A 24035-nucleotide genomic window follows, 5' to 3' on the forward strand; every position below is an offset into this window, starting at 1 on the left:
TATTTATATAATATATAAAATTGTGTTATATTCTTCTTCTGGAATGGAATATTAATAGGATAAAGAGTAAGATACCAGAATCTTTTTTCTATATTTGGATATACTTAAATCTCTAAAAATTTGTTGCACAAGCTTACTTTTCATTAAATTTAATGGTAAGAACTAGAAATTTTTTTACATTAATTCCAGTTCCTTTCATTTTTTTTTTTCCATTTGAAAACCATATATATCCACTTCTTAATGAATTTCAGTGGTTGGGTGTCTGTTAAACTGATGTTACTCCTGAAGAAGTTCAGAAAAGAATACTAAGCAGAACTGTAGGAAAGTGGCCAAAATTAACTAGGATGCTTATGTTCACAGAGGTAACAGAAACTGTAGTCTTCATGCTCTAGGAAGAATATTATGCTCACAGCAGTGACCTTTCAGCTTCTGTGATGAGAACCAAAATGAGTTTGTCCTCTTTACTTGTCAAGATATAGTTATAGAAAAGAGATAAAAATGCTGTAATATCAACTACAGTTTTTTTTCTTTTAACTACTGTCTTTTTTTAAAAAATCTGTAAGGTAATAAAAGATAACATGGAGAATTTAATAATCTTGAAAGGGTAATATCTTTCTAAGCATGATTTTTTTTCAAAAGTTTAAAATATTTCATAATTTAGTTACATACAATTTTTAGTCTCTGTGTGACTAAACAATACCATAAAGATTAAAAGGCAGCATTGAGTTGGGAAAAGATATTTACAATGTATATGACCAAGTATAACTTGCTTAATATGTAAAAATGGATAACACAATAGAAAAATGGGCCAATGACAGGGTTAACAAATAGTTCAGAGAAAAGGAATGGCTTGTAAAACACAGGAAAAGGTGCTTAGTCATACTCATAAGAGAAATTCCAATTAAAGTTACTAATAACTATCAGAATGGTAAAGATCTAAAAGTACTTCCTTTTACCCTTAACAATAGACACATTCTTACTCTTGTTGGAAGAGTACATTGATATTGTCTAATTTTTCTCCAAAGAGGTTTATATTTACCAAAATTCAAAATACAGATTCTCTTTAGGCCAGTAATTCCGCTGTATCCAAGGATTTCCCCAATCACTGTCCTCTCAGACATGCATAAAAGGCAGCAGTTATACAAGCGTATCCATTATGGCACTATTTGTAATAGCAAGAAATTGGACAATCTAGGAGACTGGTTGAATCAGTACCTTCCAACACTGGAGTACTATGTAACTGTTAAAAAGGATGCTGTTTTGTATGATCTTATCTCCAAGATGTGTAATTAAAATAAGCAGCAATCATTTTATTTATTAAAAGAGGAGGGGATTGCTTGTGTGGCTATGTGCTCTTTTATGCATAAACTCTGGATGGATATATACGAAACTGGCAATATCGGTGGAGCCTGTGGTGGGAAGGAGACTGCCTTTCTTTGGTACACCCTTTTACACTGTTTGAATTTTTTCCATAGATATTAATTTTACTTACTAAAGACAAAATTTAAAATAAAAATACAATAGAAGCATGAAAGAAGTCCTACTTAAATCTTTCTTAAATCCTTTCAGTTCTTTGCCCCCTTAGTGTGTAGTTAGGGAACATCTGGCCAAGTATATGTTGGAGATTTTTATCTATATAGTAATGAATGAGCACGGAAACATTTGTCAAGTTACTTGTGTTGTGCTCATGAAAAAAATGGTGTTGAGTACTTTCCAAATTTCATTTGTTCATTACAAATGTTCATGTACTCATTTCAACTCTATGAGGTAGTTAATAGTGTCTTTATTTACTGATAAAGGCTCAGGTTAAGAAACATGCCCAAGGTGACAGGGCTACAAGTGGCACAGCTGGTATGTGAATCTGTATAAGTGGTGGGGTCATGATGTGTCTACTGGATTTATGTGGCCTTGTCTTAGACAGCACAGCGTGCATCTTACCGATATTGGTATCATTCTTCTATACGTAGGTACCGATGGGCCTTTATTCCAGAAGCTTCAGATGATTCCGGTTTGGAAGTGAGAAGGCAGGGCATACATCAACGAGAATTTAAACCTTATGTAGTACGACTTGCAAAACTTCTTCGGAAAAGGGCAAAGGTATTGCGTTCTTTTTTAAATTTGTTTTTGTTAAGTGTAAGAAGATAAAATGTGTAAAATATACTTATATCGTTATCTATGTGCATCTTCCACTGTGTATCAGGCTAATTAATTACAGATCTTTACCCAAGAAAATAGTAGTGAGTTTCTTACGTTCATCAGTAGGCCTTTGTTACAAACCTTTTGTCATCTTTTCCTTGCATTCAGAAAATTTCAAAAATAAATTGTACAATTTGGGGACGATCTGGGTTGTTTTGCGAGCCCTAGTTTGTAGTATGTGCTTTGAGTGCTCAGAAATTTTCCAGTCTTCTGGGGTCCCCTATTCAGGCAGCAGCTCCTAAACCACATTCCACACACTACAGAGATGGAATGGAGGACAGTGATTTAAAAGGAGGTTGTCCTTGAAGGACATGTGGAACTTGATTTAAAATCAAGTTGTTTCTTTAGGGACTAATAAGTAAAAGAAGAGATGAAAGACGAAAGTTGAGTCCAGAGTTTAGGAGAGCACTTGGGTACTTTCATGTTGATATTGCAGGGTCGGAAAAAATAATCATGACAACAAATCCAGAAGCAATGTGATTACAGGCACATGTACTTTGTCATCCCTGCATTTCATTAGTAATGAGTTTTTATAAAACTCCTCCCTTATCTAAGGGATAATAAACATGACAGTCTTTTGCACAACACTTGTCCCACAGAATAAAAAACGTTTCGGTTGGAAAGCATTTTCCCATCCAAAACACCTTAAACAAGGTCTTCATGGCCAAGCCCACTTTTCACTGGAGCAAAGGCTATGAGTTCTCCTCTTTCCTTCCACAGGACAAGGAGGAGGACTTTAAGACAGTGATTTTGGAGGGACTGGAGATGGCCAAGCATCAGGTGAGGGTGGCTTTTTGATGCTTGTGGTATGGCAGCAAAAGTTGCCACCTATGGACCAAATCTTGAGACACAAACCCAGGTCTGGATTTCAACAGGACAAGAGAGGTAAACAGGAAGGAAGTCTTTCTTCAAGTGTAGACTGTTGCAGTGAAAGGAGGAATAGTTCATACGGAAACATGTTTGACTTGTTAATTTTATTATTGAGGAGGTGGTGTAGTTCTGATTAAGAAAAGCAGAAACACTAAAACCAGTGCACTGTTCTTGGTCAAGAGCTTAGTAAAAAAAGTCCTCTTAAAGGTACATCTTGACAAGAATATAAACAAAAGGTTACATCATAGTTTCCTTACATTTGAAAATCAGCTATGTAGAGGGTTCAAGCATATTACTCATTTCCCTTCAGAGTAAATTCATTTCTGTAGACCCTTTAATGACTGTTGAATTGCACTTTGACTGAGGGGACTGAAGGTGGTGTGGGCATCAGTCCCGGACTGTCATTAAAGCCAGTGTTATTAGGTGAGAGAAAGGAAAGCGGTTTCGTGCTAAGAAATAAACTAATGGCTGTTTTTTTTTTTTTTTCAAATTTAGCCATAGATAAAGAACTAGATGATCTTTTTTTCTTGTTTGCGCCTGTAGACTTCTGAGAAAGGAAAATAGATTTAAAGCAGGATTTTATTTTAAAATAAGCAAACTTTATAAGCACACACAAGAAAATAAGCTGGATTTTTGCATCTGTTTTCTCCACTAGGAAACTAGTGATATTAAAATATTAAGTAAACAATGAAAGTTTCTCAGCAACATCTCACCTTAGAAGGCAAACTCCATTTGTCAACAAATATGACAGACAATAATTCTGCTTCCTAAGTCCCACTTGATAGTTTTTTCTATCTAGTTCATTGTTTGTTTTCATTATCTTTACTCAATGTGTTTTCATATCTATGATTCTGCCCCAGTTCACACATCTTCAGTTCTCTCAGAACTTTCTCTAGATAGACTGATGTCTACAACTGTGTGTGTACAGTTTAGGTGGCTTCTCAAACTAGCTACTTGAAGTACGTAAATTGTTGTGTTTATGCAGTTGACAAGAGTTTTCACATACATTCTCTTCATCGCCCCATCTTGTAAGTGAGGAAGTGTTCTGTACTTGCCCAGGACACCCACAGTAAGCGAGCGGCAGAGCCGGGGCCCTGACCCTGGCGTTGTTCTGACTCCAGGTCCAGCTTTGCTCCCATGTGGTTTAGCACAACACAGAAGCGCATGGCAGGGTCTCTCCTGAGAGTTCCTTTCCTTTCTCTGTGCTGATAGTAATGATTCACTGTGGACTGCTGCTGTCTGTGGCAAGTTTAAGCCACTTGGCCACAAGGTAATTGACTGACTTACTAGTAGTGAAATGTATAAGACTCTCTGTCCCTTCTTCAGTCATTTTGACCTAGTCCTCAGGTACATTAGTGGGGATCCAGAAATCTGGGAGCTTTTTGAGTATATGCAAAGCACAACATGAACTTTTGGATTTGACAGTCCCTACGCAAAACTAATTTCAGCTAATAACTAAGCTTACTTGTGCATTCAAGTTGGAAAATATTACTACAGTGTTAGACCCTCAATGTACAATTAATAATTGGCACCAGAAGGCCTCAGTCAGAAGCAAACGTTTTAGCAAGTCTGGAATGGAGACTTAATGTCATCATTTGTATTCATTTCTTAACTGTTTGCTGATGCTTATATTCTTTTAAGTTTTCTCACATACTGCATCGTCTGTTGGTAACAATCGCCTTTTTGTTTTCTGCAGAAAAATCCGGAGGAGGACAACTCAGGGAGAGCGCTGGGCTGGGAGCCGGGGCACTTGCTGCTCACCATCTGCACGGTGCGCAGCCTTGAGCAGCTCCTGCCGTTCTTCAACGTGCTCAGCCAAGTCTTCAACAGCAAAGTCACCAGCCGATGCGCAGGACACTCAGGGAGCCCCGTCCTCTACTCAAACGCCTTCCCCAACAAGGACATGAAGCTGGAAAACCACAAACCATTTTCCAGCAAAGCCAGGCAAAAAATAGAAGAGATGGTAGAAAAAGATTTTCTGGAAGGGGTGATAAAAACTTGAGCAACATAGTGGTTCCATTTAGTTTAAATGTAAATGTAATTATTTAAAACAAACATTGCTCTGAGTTGTATAGTTTCTTTTTTTTTTTTTTTTTTTTTTGTATGTAACGAAACACATTTCAGGTTGTATTTAATTTAAATATTTGTAAATAAGAACGAATGTCTGACTGTGGCCTGAATCAAGCTTAAATATTATGGGCGCGTATTGATTATGGTGCCTAAGAGAGATCTATATATACATAAATAGTCCATTATGGTCCATTGTTTTCCTGTCCTGAGTTGTCTTAAACCTGCCAAATACACACTGCACATTTTTTTTCTATTGGTTTCAGGCTTGGTTTAATTTAGATTGGTTGAGGGTTTTTTTTCTTTCCCTTATTAACCCACATTCTAGTATCAGAAAGGCGTCACTTCTCTGTCAGAGGCTTGGTAATGTATTACAACTCGTTTCTCCCACATACCTTCACTAAGAGGAGTAAAGAGTAATTGAAGCCTGGGCCACACATCCCTGTAAGTGTAGCACGAGCATCTCAACCTCGGTACGGAGTAGAGGTGTGTTCAGCCTGCAGAGTCACAACTCTGAATTCCTGGTGATGTTAACTGAAGAGAGGTAAGTCATCTAAGAATTGTTGTGGAGACTCTGCGGTGAAAAAATTGGTTATATTAAGTCTTCTCCAACCTCCTCATTTGTATTAACAATGGCGAATATTAGTACTGCAAAACGACTGAGGTAACGACGACGGAAAAGACATCAAAAGGAATTGGTAATAAATAAAGTTTAATTTTCTAGCAGCCTTCATGAATTTTTCCTTGCATATATTATAAAGTTAATGACTGAATCATATACTTAAGCTCCAGTATTTTACATTAGTGTGACTGATATTAGAGGTAAATTTCAGTTTTTTAAAAAAACTAAATTTAAGAAGTGTAAGAGCTTACCTATTTCTAAAGAATGAATAATCAGATCTAGAAATAATCCAGTAAGGTGCAGTCTAAACATTTATGATTATAAATGTGTTTGAACCTGTCACAATAATGGCAGTACTATTATCCTGTAAAAAGTTTTTAAAAATCTAGTTTCTAAAAATATAAAAATTGTCCTCAGAAACCTGGTTGAGGTCTTTCTCCAATCCCTCCAGCCAGCTGAAATACTGCCAAGCTCACTTCATATGCAAGGCTGTCCGCATTTTCCTGCAAATTACATGAAAGGATATTAGATGAGAAAGACACAGCATCTACCAGGTTACTTGCAACTTTAGGGGAGGGAGCTTTCTGATTTTGTTTCACTAACAAACATTCAAATGAGAACTTTTTTTCATCTTTCAGTAACAAATTACAAGACCCTCAGATAAATGGAAAACAAGTCACATTCTTCTAAATCAGGTAAGTTCCTAGTTAACTAATTTTATAAGCTGATTTGATTATCATGCTAAAGCTCTGAATAAATTCAATGGAACCTAGTCTTTAAAGGCAAGAAGGCCACAATCAGCCTAAAGAGTAAGTAACTCTTAAGGCCCCATCCTCATCCACTAGGGATATTTATTCACTATATTCTGGGATGGCCTAAGCTTCTGCAAAAAAGCTACTGTATAAGTTAACGGTAAATATCTCCTTCTGAGAGCTATTTACCTAGTCACCCCACTCTAACTTCCTCAGCTGAGCAAACACTTTTAAGTCTTTGACCCTATCAAGAAAACAGAGGCACAGAGCAAGGCTGTCATTTAAAGGAAATACTTTGAAAAACAAATTGAAAGCTCCGCGACAAAGATGAATTTCAAGCAGTATGGATGACGGTACCAGTTGATTTAGAAATGGACTTGAAATAACCAGCTATTTTCATAAAGCAACAGGACGTTTTTTAAATGAAGGGAAAAAGGTTTAATCCACTTCAGGATGCATAAGCTTAATATGTGTCAAACTAAGTATGGTTTAGTACACTAAGTATTTATTAGTTATTCACGCAGCAGTTAGAAATATGACACTTTCAGGAAATCTAGAATAAATTAAAAATATCTGGGGGAATTCTGTTCAACTGTGTAACTACTACTGATGAAAATAAGAACCTAAAAGGCTCCATAAATCTCAGACATTAAAGATTCCAACACCATTAAAATAGTTTTCTCTCCTGCTGCCTGCCCCCCTCCTCCGCCTCCCCCCTCCTCCACCTATGTTAGACTCTCACCGCACATTCCTTCAATAGAATTGTCCCAGCTTACCTGCGAGTCCGCTTCTGCATAGACTCGGACTATGTCTTCTGTGCCAGAGGGCCGGACAAAAGCTCGAGAAAGCCTGTACTTCTTCACCAGCTCATTGATGGCCTCCTGGAGTCCTGGAGGTTTAACCGCTTGTCTTTCGGCATCTGTGGTGCTAATAACTTGCCTGTCTGCAACCTAAGCACAAGCATTTCACATTTGTTACCATATTACACTCCCTTTCAGAAGCTTACCCCATTCAACGTAATTCCCACCAAAAGATTATGGCCATTTCATGTCAACAGGAACAGACCCACATTTCAGCTTATTGTACCACAAAGTGTACAGCACTGAGATTTCCAGACTGTATTATAGTTATTACTAAAATAATGGCCAGTAAGTACTGTATGACTTAGTCATTGATCAAATAATCTTAGGTATTTAAAAAAAGAGGGTCCTAAGAATCTCTGGAAAAAACTGATCTGAACAATCAGCCATTTCTGTGAACTCTGGCTTCCATAGCTCTGTCTTTCAAAAATTCTGTTGGTGAATGTGTCATCTGGTATAAATCTGTATAGAAATCAACCAGCAATTTATCTGAAATGCCTTTAAAAAAAAATTCTCTCCCTTTCAGCCCACAGATTCTGTCAGCATCTAGCCTCTGGAAGTACTCTGTAAACCAAGAATAATGCAGAGGAAATACTTACAGTTGACCCAACAGGCTATCCAGGACTCGCTTCAAAATAATATTAGGGGCATGGAGAGCACTTGTTGAAATCTGTTCTCTCTACACATGTATCTTTTAAATTGTTTATAATAAAATCTTTTAAAGTGATACATAACATCATTTATCGTAAAGTTGGAAACCAGATACTTCTAAATAACAACAGAATGGTTAAGAGCGATTCTGTAATTTTTAAAGATGTGAGAAAATAGTCTTTTCTATGCAATATCATCTATTTATAGAATGCAATTGTTTTAGTTAATTTTCAGAAAAGAAGTAATTTTAAAATCTCGCTCACACCTTAACTTTGAGCTGTCTGTTTGGAAGATCTGTATAGAGGGCGTCCCACTGCTGTACGGTCAAGCCCTTCAGAGCCAAGATTGCCTCAATCACCAGCATGTCAGAAATAGCATCACCAGTTGCCTGCAAGATGCAGAAGCAGAATACAAGCAGCGCGCAGACATGAATGCTTCTGTCTCAGCAAACCAATCGCCATGTCCTGGCTGCCCTCCCCGCCGCCCGCCGCCCCCAGTGCAGATAACTGACGGGGGGTAAATACAAACTACAATGAGGGAAAGGTATCCATGGAAGACAGCAGTAACAGGTCTGCCAAGAATACTGAAACGAGCCTGCCTTTAATCATCTTCCTGCTCATCTGTAAAGTGTAACTAACTCTTAAGGTTCCAGCATTAACAAACAAACAAACAAACACTGTATGACTCAAAATTTTACTTACAACTAGATCCCTTTTGAGGTACTATGCCATGATGATGGAAGGCCTTATGCATGGTAAAGTGGAGAAATAGGCGCTTTGGTGGTAAGACACACCTAAAGTTGGATCCATACTCTGCCACTGAGTTGCTCTAAGTAAGTCTTTGTTTCTTCATTTATAAAACAGGAATTATAGTGACCCCTCTCCCTGTGTTACTGCAATACACAGGTATGGAAAGTGCCCAATATGTGCAGGACCCTTAAATATTAGTTCTGTTGCTTTCCGCTGACCTACACTTTGCTCTTCCATTGCCATATTCTCCACTCCAATCCCAATAATCTGACCCACATATGTGCCTTGTCAGAGACTAGTTTTCCTGAATTCCCTTGAGAAGGCTGGTTTCAAAACATATGCTTAGATACATTTAGTAGCTGAATCTGTTGACTCCAGCTATAAGCTACTCATTACTTGAAAATCTGAAGCACATAAATATTGTCACTGCATTTCAGTATAAATCTAAATTGTTGCAAGGAAGCTGCCACAGCTTCTCCACTTTGATGTTTTATACAGCACATTATTCTGTCCACCTTCTGAATATGAATGTAAAAGTAACCAAGAGTCCACCACCCCCTCAGTTCTGACCTGGTTAAACAAGTCAATCACATTTTCAAGCATCTTAGCAGCTTTCCTTTTCTTTTCTTCTTCTAATTCTTTTGCTAGTTGTTTTATCTTCATTTCAGCAGCTTTACTAAACAGAACCTACAATCAAAGCATAACAAAAATCACAAAACACTATCCATGCCCCAGCCTTAAGTACCATCATCCCAACTAAACTGCTTTTGAAACTCTCAGTGAATCTGGAGAAACTGAGGGAAAAATGGCAGCCTTAGAATGTATGAAATTAATTAGTATACAACCAAATCAGAATTCAGATGATATTACAAGGAGGGGGGAGTTCCTTTATGGATTATAAAATTGGGTTATCAAAATATAAAGACTACAAATAAAATATCACATTGGCAAAGGTGAATGCGCATGGCGAGTTGATGACGTTGCCCTCAGCCAGCTCAACCAGTTCTGGGCAACCAGGGCTCCTTAAGCCTTATCTGTATCCATTTTACTTCGAAGAATATAACTAACTCATTGCAATTAGTACAGTTTTCTTGTCCTAAATTTTTAAGGACATAAACCAAGCAAAAGCAGAAAAGAGGTTCATCTTATATATTACATTATGGCAAACAGTGCCATGGATATTTAGTATAATAAACATCATGTTGCTCAGGATTCCTGCCATTTTGAATTGCCTTGCCCATGCATGATTTTAGTGCCTTCAGAGGCCCAGTACTAAAGAGGAATAGCTACACTACATTCAGCCACTTGATGATTGATATACAAAGTTTGTTGGTAAACTAAGATGAACACTGGTCACTTGTTTTGTGGAACCATGGCCATTTCCGTTCATTTACCCTCCACCAGGAGATCTGAGCAGATGCGACAGACCTTATGGCCTGTGAAGACTGAAATATTTACTATCTATCTATCTATCTATCTATTCAAAATCATTTACCAACCCCTGCATTAGATCACTGACGTTATATTTTAATTGCATTTTCTAGGAACTCATTTTTCTGCTCATATTCATGGCCTTTAGAAGCCAATTTTGAATTAATGAAAATTATTTGACCTATATAACATTTTCTGTTAGCCACTTCAAATCCATTTATGAAATGAGGCTAGGTATAAAAAACATTTAATAAAGAAAAATTCTGAACGTTATGAATATGCTAAAGACCTATTAATACACGTTAAAATAGTGAATGTTACGATACGCGAATTATATCTCAAACCTTTAAACATTTTCTCTGCTAAGAGCCATAAAAAACTTTATATGCCAATTCTAATTACTTTAAACTCATTTCTAGTTGCTAGTAACTTAATTCTCAACCTTTCCAACACTTTTCAATTCACCATAGCTACTGAACTTTCCTTTTGCCACGTATGGCCAGTTGAAGGAAAATATTTTAAAAGGGATGTACAGACCATCTGGTTGTAGGAAAATTAAGAACTGCATGTTTCTGAAGAAACTATATTATGGGAACAAATTAGTATTATCTCTTCACACTCAAAGGAAGATCATTACAACCTAAAAGAGCCATAGTTTCACAGAACATAAGAATGTATTAACTAAATCTTATTCTATCACCATCCCAATCATTTCAACAAAGTGGAATATTACCTATTACTACCCAGATACAGAATTCCATCATTGACGAGAAGTGCCAGCTAAAGCCAGATGTCACTGCTTACGAGAACTTACTGTGCCATGCCCGTTTGCTTCAAAATAAACTCCAATGTCAAACTCCTGAGCCTTGTGATGCAGATGTTTTACACCAGTTTTAGTACAATAGACAGGTACCTGTAACACACGTTTAAAGAAACAACAGCAGTTATTCAATCAGCAAATATTCACCGTGTACCTATCATCCCAGGGAACATAGCTTCTGGAGCTCAGTCTAGCGAGGCAGACAGCTAAGCACCTGAAATACTAAGCGCTAAGTGTCACTGCGCGGGAGTGGCTGCGCTGTGGAGGCACACAGCCGGGAAAAGCAGGGCGAGAGTGAGAGGCCCCTTATAAGATAAAGAAAGACCCCAAGTTGGGGAGTGACATGATACAACTGGTTCAGAAGGCTCCGTGTAGCTACAGTGTGCAGAACGGCTTAGAGCAGGCGTCTGCAAGCTTTTACTATAAAGAGCCAGATAACTAATATTTCAGGCCCTGCGGGCCACGTGGTCTCTGTCACAGTTGCTCGATTCTGCCACCGTAGTGCGAAAGCAGCCACAGACCATACGAAAACAAACGAGCACGGCTGTATTTCAATAACACTAGAAACAGCTGGCCAGCTGGACGTCGCCCACAGGCCACTGTCTGCTAAGCCCTGGCTCAGGTTAGGTGTTTTCTAGGGCTAATCCCAGTAAGAAATCACGGTGGTTGGAATAGCAACAGTGGGTAGCAAAAGTCTTGGCTGGATCTGCGAGACAAGCATGGCTAAGGAAAGACGGCAGCAAAACTGCAAAAGAGAGCAAGCTCAAATAAGCCTGGCATTTAATGGGATTTAGGGGACCTCAGGAATGGCTAGGGCTGAAAATATTTAATCCATAAGAGAATGTGTTGAGAAGGAATAGTTACTGATGTTGTTTCTTCAACAGGGCATTTTACTATAAGAAATTTTTGAGACAGAAATTAAATTAAATTATACTAAAATAACCCAAACACTGAGAATCCCTATGAAAGGCAGGCAACTGGGCCCCAGATGGAGTCCCTTGAGTAAGTTTACTGTGACCATATATTTAAATCCGGGCACAAACTAGCAGCCTCCAGATGTGTTTTACTTGGCCTACCCACTATTTCTTTTAAATTCTGAATCAGCTGCCAAGACTTAAAAGGCAGGAAATTCACACAACAATTCAGATTTTCAGCTTCTCCTGAAGACTTTGCCCGGAGCGGGCAGCAGCTGGCCTGGGCACACCTTCCTACTCCTTGCCCGCCTGCTGGCTTCGATCACTTCCCCTATCCAGATCCTAAAGGAATCTGACTTTGTCACTCCTGCTCTAAGAAGAATAGAATGGCCACAAAAACTACTAAAATGCAGACATTTGAAAATGGATACACAAATGTTGGAAAATATTACACTAGCCAGGGAAGAAAAGAATAAAGGCAAAAAGACCCAATTTGGGCCCTGCAGCCTCTAACTCTTAAAGCGGGTAGCATGGTACAGAGGATAGTCACCTACCTGGTGGATGCTGGGAAAAAATTAGAAACAAAATCTCCCACCAACCCAGACAACATCTCCACAGAAGAAGAGTAAGACAAGTTGTATTACTCAATAAGCATTAAGCCAGACTGTGATGCACATCTCAGGTGATCTGCTAAGAGACGACGAAGACAGAAAGAAATTCCACCCTTCTGCAGAGCTAAAGATAACTAGTGACCAAGATCTCTCCTCAACCGAACGTGAGGGAGGCTCCTTTGAGCCTGAATAGGTCCTGTCCTTGGCCGTGTCTGCAAGAGCCCAATTTTATCAAGAATCTTTTGCTAAATCACTTTAGCCAGAATCCCCTACCCTCAATATCTGACTAAAGTCCCTACTCGGTCCCATCTGATCACCCAGGCCTGCCTTCAGCAAAACTCCTGTTAGGTTGGTTTAGCCAGAATGCCCCCTGGCCGCCCCCGTTCCTGTTCGTACTTTCCCATCCATCAACCCCTCCCTCACACCTTATTCCTTGGCTACAAAATCCCCACTTTTCCTTGCTGTGTTAGGAGTTGAGCCCCGTCTCTCTTCCCCGCTACAAAACCCCATGGCGATATATCTATTGAATAAGCCTGCTTCTTAGGAAGACGTCACAGTACCTTTTGTCACACGGAGTTTGTCCTAAATCTACCTGATAACTGGAGTGGCCACTGGTGTTAGCTAACTGCCCTTCTGCAAAGGAATAATACAACTTCTCATATCTCTCTGTCAAGGAGACAGGTGTCTGGCTCTAAGTGGTAACTAGGTGAAACTCTCAGGAGGCTGAGACATGGGATGCTATCTTCCTTGATGTTTATATTTCAAAGAGGTGACTCCAGGCCCTTATGGAAAACACTTCTGAACTGGAAAACTGGCCTATTTTGCCTAAAAAGGTTGATATTCATTCCAAAAGGACAGAGAAGAAAAATTGTAAGTTTTCTAAAAGAAATACTCTCAGAAAAAGGAGGGAGGAAAGTCTCTTTCCCTTTTTGCATTAGGGACCATTTAACTTTTTCTTATTTTTGATTTCTGTTTATCCTTAAGTAGACGACAGCTCTGCTTCATGCACTTCAACCTATTTATTTTTGTGAGGGCATTATTTTCCTCACAGAAGCGTCTTACAATAGAAGATAATGATGAAGAAGCTACCAGAAAATGGAAATGTTTCAATACCTTCATAACTTCTTCCAGGTACCGTGTTGAACTTCCATTGGCATATGCAGTTTGTACGACACCGAGACTCAAACTGTCTCCAATCTAGACAAAAACAAGGACAATTACCTTGCCATCAAAAGTAAAGACCCTACAAAAGCAAACCTATAATCAGAGTTCTAAAGGATGACAAAATTATCAGCCAATTCAGCTGTGCCTTAGTTTTATGCAATAAACGACTCACCAAAAATTTACATGTATGCCAGAAAAAAAGCTAAAATACTTCTGAGCATTATTTAAAGCAATTCTACATGGAATCCTTTTTTTTTTTTTTAAATCACCTGATTTCGTTTATATTACTCCACGGTTTATATTAGGATTCACCCTTAGTGTTGTATATTCTGCGGACTTGGACAAATGTATAAGGACATGTTTCCATCTTCACAGTATCACATAGAGTATTTTCAGCCCTAAAACTCCTCATGCTCCACCTGTTCATCCCTCAGCATCCACTTCCCCCCAGCCCCTTGCAACAACTGATCTTTTAACTGTCTCCACGGTCTTTGTGGGATTTTTTTTTTGCAGAATATCACATAGTTGGACTCATACTAAAATACACAGCCTTCTCACATTGGCTTCCTTCACTTAGTAACATGCGTTCAAATTTCCTCCACGTCTTTTCATGGCTTGATACATCTTTTTTTTTTTTTTTTTTTCCTTCACTGCTGAATAATATTCCGAGGTCTGGATGGACCACAGTTTATTCGCCTATGAAGGACATCTTGTTTGCTAAGGAATCCTTTTCAAAGAAACCTGTGGTTTCTTGATCTCTTTCGTTTTTAGTAAAAGTATACACTGAATTCCTAAAGTACACGTTTTCCCGATTATGATAATTATCATTACATTTTATACTTAAAGCTAACCTGAGATTTCCAAAAGAGCAAAACAAAATAAATCTCACGTTACTAAGCTTATCATAATCATAGTAAATAAATCCCTCAGAGGAGGAGATCTGCTATTTAAACTTGAGGCTCTGGGTAATGATGTTCGTGGAACCCTCATTAAAATATCAGTTACGAAGAAACCAAAACTTCGTAAAGCTGCAAATCATGAAACTTGCCAGTATAAAAAAGAAAAGACTGGGCTTCCTTGGTGGCACAGTGGTTAAGAATCCGCCTGCCAAGGCAGGGGACACGGGTTCGAGCCCTGGTCCGGGAAGATCCCACATGCCTCGGAGCAACTAAACCCACGCGCCACAACTACTGAGCCTGCGTGCCACAACTACTGAAGCCCACACGCCTACAGCCTGTGCTCCACAACAAGAGAAGCCACTGCAATGAGAAGCCCACGCACCGCAACGAATAGGAGCCCCCACTCGCTGCAACTAGAGAAAGCCCCGCGCACAGCAACGAAGACCCAATGCAGCCAAAATAAATAAATAAAATAAATTAAAAAAAAAAAAAAAAAGAAAAGACTACTCTCTTCAGGTTTCAAACCAGAGCCCCAGTGTTGAAATGACTGGAATGACCACTTCTCTGTGTGTTTTCTGGCCACTTCCCATGATCGTGCCTCAGACATTCGAATGACTGCCTAATACAGAACAATCTCCCCAGTGAGTCTTGCTTGAAAGGGCAGTCCGTCCCCGCACCGTACCTCCAACAGGGGTTCCTTAAGGAAACTGCTAATGAGTGCTGCTATCTTGTCTCCGTCCACGAGATGAAACTGACCATCTGCATCATGGTAGTAGTAAACTATTCTGTCTGCATCTCCATCGAAGGAACAGCATCTTTCATTGGACTTCATTTCGATTCCTGCCACACAGAATCATTCAAAATGAATAATTCAAATTAACTGAATAATTCAAAATAATTCAAATAATTCAAATTTCTTCAGTCTAAGAAAGGGGGATAAAACTCAGTGTAAAAAGTTTTCGGTTTTTCTCTCACACCAGTTACGAGGGAAAATTCTTTCGGTTAAGTATTGATCATAAGTGACCTTCTGTGTTACATGGAAGCATGTCCACTGTGACTTTTCAAGAGGGGTTTAAAATTATCCTTCCAGGGCTTAAGCAAAATTAAACATGTGCTAGGCAAACAGAGCCTGTCCTCAAGATTTACAAAAATCAAATGTCAGTTGAACAAAGTTTCTCCCAATTTGTAAACTGAAGCCCACTTGAAAGGAATGAATGTCTTTATAACTGCAGATAAAGAGCCATTACTATCCTTACATGATCGAGCAGAGGGTACAATCAAATATAAATAACTGGCGTGTTTTGTCAATGAGGAGAATCCTGACCATTTCTCCCATCTGAAGCGCTACACAAACATATGTAATTGTTTCTGTACCTGAATGGAGATAATAGCTTCAAAATCAAGGGAAGAGGATCCATTTAAATGGAAAGAAAACAACATACAAATATCCTTCCAAACAAAAACCAATGTCTTAAGCTTTAAATAGTATACAGGTTTACTGTATACAGGGCAAATTCTTTCACAGCTAAGTGAAAAAAAGAGCATTCAAAATCTACCTAAGCTGAAACCCGATATGATACTAAAATAAAATTCCATTTTACAAGCCAGAGGTTTGACAATACAGATTTCCCACATAGTGTTTTGAAAGCTACAGGTATTGAATTGAATGCAATTTCCCTAGTATCACAATGTCCTTTCTCATATAAAAAATAATCGGCAGTAGATGAGGTATGTGCTTGAATCCTGAAAAAAGTGATTTTTATTTGTTAACACCGTCAATAACAAGAAACACTGGTCATTAAGAGCAAAGAATTATAACCTGTGAGAGACCAATGGCTTGTGTAACTTGTGTAAAGTTACTGAAATCCCAACAGCTGTGTCACATCAAATTTTAGACAATGTGGCTGTTCCTTTGCCATGACAACAGCGGATGGACAAACCCACCCCAGACCTACAGAGACTGAAACCCTGGGACAGAGCCCAGGAATCTGTGTGCGGACCAGCCCTCCAGGTGATTCTGATGGCTGCTAAAGCTTGAGACCACGGCTCTAGAATCCCACTTTGATTGCTTTCTCCACCAGATTTCCTGCGCCCGGTGAGGAGTCCTGTGACTGTCAGGCAGAGAGCAGCCTGTGCTCCACGTGGCACCGAAGAGCGGGAAGAGGCCCGGATGTATAACAGCGGCAGGGCCGGGACCAGCTGCATGACTCTTACTCACCTGGCCAGCTCTGTTTGTGAGACTGGTTTCAGGGAGAGCGCGAAAAACACATCTTTCACGTACCCTGTGGAGGTTTCTGGTGACTTTTCACAAAGTCAGCCCCACATAAATGATTGAGCTTCCCTTTGGTCCCATCGTTAAACAGCTGAACTGACAGCCTCTGGGAGAAGTAGTGTTTCATTTCTCTCAGCTTCAGGGCCCCTATGCCGTTCGCACAGTCAACCTTAAGTGTTCTTTGGTCATCTCCACTGCAGAAGGCCTGAAAAGGAAAAGACATAACGGAAGAAAAATTTCAAGTTGTAAAAGTGAAGCATGGCATATATATGTATATATAAACATCTTCCATTATTTCAGTTAACTCATCTGCTTTAACCCAGGAAACAAAAGGGTACACACATTCAGATGAAAACTGTAAAACACCAAAGTAAAATGTTAAAACACCTTTTTTCGGACACAGACACTGGAACACTTTCACTGACTGAATAAATGATGGAAATGAAGCTTTATTAGAATTTAGCCTCCATTAAGCAAGGTCTCTCACAATATTATAGTCTGTAGTACACGGCAGGCATTCAAATATGGCATGAGTACACAGATGAAGGAGCAGTCATAACATCCGTCATCTCCTCAGAGCGCATTACACCACCAGGCACGTCTGCCTTCTTTCCTGCCAGCCTCTCCTACCCTTCCCCACCCCAGAACCTAAGTTCTATGAGAGCGAAGGCTTGGGTTTGGTTAACTATGCCTGACAATGACATACACTCGATATTTGCCGATCAAATGAATTACACCCCTCAAACCTCGTTCCGGTTTAGGAAGCTAATTCACCTCGAAGAAAGGCTTTCTCAACAGTAGGTGCCTCAAGTATGACGCCAACAGCACCTACAGTAACTCTAAGACCAAATTCCTCTGAACGAACACAATGATAACCGCAAGAACACCACTCTTCTCCCCCAGTGAGCTCAGAACATACTACATGCCTTGCCGAGTACATGCCAACACAGATTAGCAGGATACAAGGCCCAGACCTTGCAGAGCCCTAAAAAGAAAAAGGAGACACGCCACATTTTTGGAAGAGGAGGAGGGGTAACAAATATCTAATTAAAGTAAATTGTTCAACTGATGTTATTTTGGTCATCTGCTTAAACTCTAACCACATTCAAGAGACTTTCACCTGTTTGGTAAGTTCCACAAAGGCTGTAGAGAGTTTCTGGTAGTAACCTTCTATGGTTGCCTTTCCATACTGGCCGCTGGTATTTCGGCAGTACACCATGTAGTGCAGTTGGGGCGTCGTCAACAAGCCATAATCTGTCACAGAAATACAAAAAGCAATTTACCACATTCCTTAAGAAAGGAGAAAAGTTTAGGACTCACACTGTGTGAATTTCAGGGTGACAAATCCTCTTCAAAAAAAGACATCTCAGAAAACAAGAAACACTAACTTTGAAAACTATCCGGAAATAGGTATAAACATCCACTGAAATCATTATAACTACATGTCACACTGTGACACAATGCTTTATAATAAGAAATATACATTTGGTCTCTGTCCCCATTTCTGGCACAGCCTCTAAACCCTCAGAACCTCCTTAACAATAAAGGTGTCTTCTGTTATGTTAATGAGGTGACTTTTGGACAGACCGTAGAAACTTTAGGATGGGGGCTGGTTGCCAGGGAACCAACCACAGGATTAGAGAACTGAAACTGTCAGTCCTCCCCACCCTCCTCCCCATCTCCTCCCTCACTCCAGGGAGGGGAGGACGGAGCAGCACGAGACTGAGTTGTACATCAACTATACTCCAATATAAACACCAATGGCCAGCGATCTAATCGATGACGCCTATATAACGAGGCCTCCATAGAAACCCTGAAGGATGGGGTTCCAGGTTTGGGGAGCAAGTGGAGACTGGGGAGAGTGGCCTGCCCAGAGAGCACGGACACTCCACACCCCTTCCCATGTAACTCTCTACCATCTGGCTGTTCCTGGGTTATACCCTTTATAATAAACTTGTAATCTAGTAAGTAAAATATTTCCTTCTATGAGCCTATCTAAGCAAATTAATCGACCCCAAGGAGAGGGCTGTCAGAAGCCCAGGTGATAAATTAATTAATTAATTAATTTAAAAAAGCAGCCCAGGTGACTGGCATCTGAAGGGGGGAGGGGCAAGGCTTGTGGCACTGAGCCCTTAACCTGTGGGACGTGACCCTAATTCCAGGTAGATAGTGTCAGAATTAACTGGTGGTGGAAAAGGCACACATTGGACACATACTTGGTTCTAAAAAAAATATGAACTACTACTGATAGCAAAAACCAATCATTTAGTATAGACGGGTAGCAGTGTAAAAATAGAGCAACGTAGAAAAGTAATAACTGAGTTCTATTTCCAGTAACATTACAAACTATGTAATTCAGATGAACCCTCCTCCCGAAAACAACCAAAAATGCTGAATAAGAGAAAAATCTCTTTTTATTACAGTACCAACATTACAAAGGAATTAGGCCAAATTTTACATGAAGAGAGAACTCCAGGATGTGAGCTAAGGGAAGCCAGTTTTGCTCTGAGGACATTCCTCTAAACAGGAAGTTGAGCAATGGTTCTCAGTGCAAACAGTCCATGCTGGTCTAAGACATGCAACTGAGGGAACAGGCTCTCATGAGGCTGAAGTCCCAAAGGACTATTCTTCAAACCATAATTCGAAAAGATACAAGCACCCCAATGTTCACTGCAGCACTATTTACAATAGCCAAGACATGGAAGCAACCTAAATGTCCATCGACAGAGGAATGGATAAAGAAGATGTGGTACATATAGACAATGGAATACTACTCGGCCATAAAAAAGAATGAAACAATGCCATTTGCAGCAACGTGGATGGACCTGGAGATCATCATACTAAATGATTAAGTCAGACAGAGAAAAACAAATATCATATGATATCACTTACATGTGGAATCTCAAAAAAAAAAAAAAAAAGAGGGGCTTCCCTCGTGGCGCAGTGGTTGAGAATCTGCCTGCCAGTGCAGGGGACACAGGTTCGAGCCCTGGTCTGGGAGGATCCCACATGCCGCGGAGCAACTGGGCCCGTCAGCCACAATTACTGAGCCTGCGCATCTGGAGCCTGTGCTCCGCAACGAGAGAGGCCGCGATAGTGAGAGGCCCGCGCACCGCGATGAAGAGTGGCCCCTGCTTGCCACAGCTGGAGAAAACCCTGGCACAGAAACGAAGACCCAACACAGCCATAAATAAAATAAATAAATAAAATTAAAAACAAACAAACAAACAAAAAAACAAATGAACTTATTTACAAAACAGAACAGACTCACAGACTTAGAAAACAAACTTATGGTTACCAAAGGGGAAACGTGGCAGGGAGGGGTAAATTAGGAGTTTGGGATTAACATACACATACTATTCAATACTATATATAAAGCAGATAATCAAAAAGGACCTACTGTATAGCACAGGGAACTCTACTCAATATTCTGTAATAACCTACGTGGGAAAAGAATCTGAAAAAGAATGGATATATGTATACGTGTAACTGAATAACTTTGCTGTGTACCTGATACTAACACAACATTGTAAATCAACTATACTCCAATATAAAATAAAAATTAAATTAAAAAAAAAAAACCACAAAGGACTACTCTTCAGTGCAAGAGTGAGTGAGAAGTGAATCAGCCCCCAGGGCCTACTCCCCAGAAAGCTGTCTTGACGCCGAGCAGAGCAGAGGGGGAAGCCCACCCCGAAGAGCTGTCACCACAAGCACAGGCCTCCCACGGACACCCAGTTCAAATTCACGTAAACACAGGATCCAGAAGAGCCCTGGCATCAAAGAACCTTGTCACCCACCGGCCAGGTAGTACCCCCAGGCCCCAGCAGAAGCAAACACTAAACTCAGCCAGGGAAATACACCTTTATCATAAACCGCAAAAATGTCCCACAAATAATTTTCCCAGAAAACAAACAGCTTACAGTCAAAAACAGCTAAACACACAAGAAAGGCACCATAAGCACGAAGCAAGAGAACAGCAAAAGTGGACCAGGATCCAATAAATATTCCGTGACGAAATCCCTCAATGGTCTTCAAAGTCAAGCACAAGACTTTGGACTGGAAGCAAAAGTCACTTTAAGTTCTTGAGCCCTGCAGTTAGGTAACAGAAATGGTATTTTGTGAAGGCAACTTTGGCTCCGGTATAAGGATTAGGTGAGAGGAGGTGGAAAAGCTCAAAAAAAGTGAGTAAGAGCTTAGACTAGCTTAATGGAATTGTGTAAGGAGAGAAAAACCATATTCCAAAGACACATACTGAAGGATGAAACAAAAGGATTTTGTGATCGATATCAAAATTACCAAATAAACATTTACTAAATGACTATTATAGACAGTTACTCAGTAAAAAGCATCACTATCTATTCCACGAAACAACCCAGAAACCTAGAAGCCATTCTTCACAGCTCTAGCCTCACCACGTATCACAAAATCCTTTGAATTCATTACTAATTCCACCTTTTTCCATTTCTCTCACTAGCATCAGTCTTGCACGAACTACTGCACAGTCCCCCCCTCTCCTCCCCCCTCCCTCTCTCCCCCTCCCTCTCTCCTCCTTCTCTCCCCCCTCCTTCTCTCCCTCTCTCCCCCTCCCTCTCCCCCCTCTCCCTCTCTCCCCCCCCTCCCCACTCCCTCTCTCCCCCCACCTCTCTCCCCCCTCTCCCACTCTCTCCCCCCTCCCTCCCTCTCTCTCCCCCCTCCCTCTCTCCCCACTCCCTCTCTCCCCCCACCTCTCTCCCTCTCTCCCACCTCTCTCCTTCTCTCCCCTCACCTCTCCCCCCTCCTTCTCTCCCCCCACCTCTCCCTCTCTCCCCTCCCTCTCTCTCTCCCCCTCCCTCTCTCTCTCCCCCTCCCTCCCTCTCCCCCTCCTCCTCTCCCCCCTCCTTCTCTCCCTCCTCATCTCTTCCCCCTCTCTCCCCCCTCTCTCTCTCTCCCCCCTCCCTCTCTCTCTCTCCCCCCTCCCTCCCTCTCTCCCCCCTCCCTCTCTCTCCCCCCCTCCCCCCACAACAGCTAAAGGGACTTAAAGTGAAAATGTGATCCTATGCTCTGGCATAAAGCCCTTCAACAGAGTCCCACTGCATTTGGAGTAAAGCCCCAATTCTCACCACGACCTGTAAGGCTTGGAATGACTTGGCCCCTGCTTACCTCCCTAACCTTATCTTCTACTAGCTTCCCCCAGTCTCTCTGTGCTGCAGCCACATCAACCGTCGTTCATTTCCTGAAATACACTAAGTTGAGGAGGGAACTGAGCAAAAGGTTTAAAGAAAAGAAAAAAAAAATCACTCTCAAATTTTTCTAGATTAAAATCCTAGAAAAGTGATGGTTCTAGAGATAGAATGACAGTACTGGAAAGGCCAACCATTCTGGGGATGACAGAAAGAACACAGTTTGGGGCAGGGTGAGACATCACTCAGACCAACGCTTTCAAACCTCAGGCCAAGCCTGTCAACAGGTCATGGAACCTACTTAGTAGACCCAGCCACCATTTCTGCATTTTTTTAACGAAACAGATGAACACATGTCATTGAGTATGGGTAAGTACGGTTCACTGAAACTTTCATTTCAGTCATGCACACAAGCACGCTAGAGACGTGTCATGACACAAAATTGGTTTCTTACTGTAGGTTGTGATACACAGTCATGCACACAAGCACGCTAGAGACGTGTCACGACACAAAATCGGTTTCTTACTGTAGGCTGTGATACACAGTCATGCACACAAGCACGCTAGAGACGTGTCACGACACAAAATCGGTTTCTTACTGTAGGCTGTGATACACAGTCATGCACACAAGCACGCTAGAGACGTGTCACGACACAAAATCGGTTTCTTACTGTAGGCTGTGATACACAGTCATGCACACAAGCACGCTAGAGACGTGTCACGACACAAAATCGGTTTCTTACTGTAGGCTGTGATACACAGTCATGCACACAAGCACGCTAGAGACGTGTCACGACACAAAATCGGTTTCTTACTGTAGGCTGTGATACACAGTCATGCACACAAGCACGCTAGAGACGTGTCACGACACAAAATCGGTTTCTTACTGTAGGCTGTGATACACAGTCATGCACACAAGCACGCTAGAGACGTGTCACGACACAAAATCGGTTTCTTACTGTAGGCTGTGATACACAGTCATGCACACAAGCACGCTAGAGACGTGTCACGACACAAAATCGGTTTCTTACTGTAGGCTGTGATACACAGTCATGCACACAAGCACGCTAGAGACGTGTCACGACACAAAATCGGTTTCTTACTGTAGGCTGTGATACACAGTCATGCACACAAGCACGCTAGAGACGTGTCACGACACAAAATCGGTTTCTTACTGTAGGCTGTGATACACAGTCATGCACACAAGCACGCTAGAGACGTGTCACGACACAAAATCGGTTTCTTACTGTAGGCTGTGATACACAGTCATGCACACAAGCACGCTAGAGACGTGTCACGACACAAAATCGGTTTCTTACTGTAGGCTGTGATACACAGTCATGCACACAAGCACGCTAGAGACGTGTCACGACACAAAATCGGTTTCTTACTGTAGGCTGTGATACACAGTCATGCACACAAGCACGCTAGAGACGTGTCACGACACAAAATCGGTTTCTTACTGTAGGCTGTGATACACAGTCATACACACAAGCACGCTAGAGACGTGTCACGACACAAAATCGGTTTCTTACTGTAGGCTGTGATACACAGTCATACACACAAGCACGCTAGAGACATGTCACGACACAAAATCGGTTTCTTACTGTAGGTTGTGATACACAGTCATACACACAAGCACGCTAGAGACGTGTCACGACACAAAATCGGTTTCTTACTGTAGGCTGTGATACACAGTCATGCACACAAGCACGCTAGAGACGTGTCACGACACAAAATCGGTTTCTTACTGTAGGTTGTGATACACAGTCATGCACACAAGCACGCTAGAGACGTGTCACGACACAAAATCGGTTTCTTACTGTAGGCTGTGATACACAGTCATGCACACAAGCACGCTAGAGACGTGTCACGACACAAAATCGGTTTCTTACTGTAGGCTGTGATACACAGTCATGCACACAAGCACGCTAGAGACGTGTCACGACACAAAATCGGTTTCTTACTGTAGGCTGTGATACACAGTCATGCACAC

At 40.9% G+C, this 24035-nt stretch overlaps 2 protein-coding genes and 1 long non-coding RNA gene across 16 annotated transcripts in view; 2 read left to right on the forward strand and 1 right to left on the reverse strand.

The window, feature by feature from the left end:
• The window catches only part of DOP1A (DOP1 leucine zipper like protein A), a 114171-nt gene extending 108785 nt beyond the window's left edge, over positions 1-5386 (forward strand). For 6 of the 11 annotated variants that reach the window (XM_082405824.1, XM_082405835.1, XM_082405830.1 and 3 more), the window contains 3 exons: positions 1968-2097; positions 2917-2976; positions 4763-5386. In XM_082405824.1, coding sequence (XP_082261950.1) covers positions 1968-2097; positions 2917-2976; positions 4763-5068 — 496 coding nt within the window. In that variant the 3' untranslated portion in view covers positions 5069-5386. Of the gene's footprint in view, positions 1-1967; positions 2098-2916; positions 2977-4762 lie in introns of those variants that run through there. The other 5 variants (XM_082405831.1, XM_082405833.1, XM_082405834.1 and 2 more) reach the window with 2 other exon arrangements.
• The window catches only part of PGM3 (phosphoglucomutase 3), a 29934-nt gene continuing 9050 nt past the window's right edge, over positions 3152-24035 (reverse strand). For 2 of the 4 annotated variants that reach the window (XM_082405866.1, XM_082405865.1), the window contains exons 5-13: positions 17999-18132; positions 16888-17083; positions 15289-15446; positions 13657-13740; positions 11013-11111; positions 9338-9454; positions 8284-8406; positions 7284-7457; positions 5142-6258 (exon numbers count right to left, since the gene is read on the reverse strand). In XM_082405866.1, the coding sequence (XP_082261992.1) occupies positions 6169-6258; positions 7284-7457; positions 8284-8406; positions 9338-9454; positions 11013-11111; positions 13657-13740; positions 15289-15446; positions 16888-17083; positions 17999-18132 (1175 nt within the window). In that variant the 3' untranslated portion in view covers positions 5142-6168. Of the gene's footprint in view, positions 4976-5141; positions 6259-7283; positions 7458-8283; positions 8407-9337; positions 9455-11012; positions 11112-13656; positions 13741-15288; positions 15447-16887; positions 17084-17998; positions 18133-24035 lie in introns of those variants that run through there. The other 2 variants (XR_014248611.1, XR_014248612.1) reach the window with 2 other exon arrangements.
• On the forward strand, positions 6265-8092 carry LOC309635081. Its single transcript, XR_014248615.1, has 2 exons — positions 6265-6450; positions 7894-8092. It is a non-coding gene; the product is annotated as an uncharacterized lncRNA (long non-coding RNA).

This window comes from Balaenoptera borealis, assembly GCF_965194805.1.
Source record: "Balaenoptera borealis genome assembly, chromosome: 9".
NCBI classification, from domain to species: Eukaryota; Metazoa; Chordata; class Mammalia; order Artiodactyla; family Balaenopteridae; genus Balaenoptera; species Balaenoptera borealis.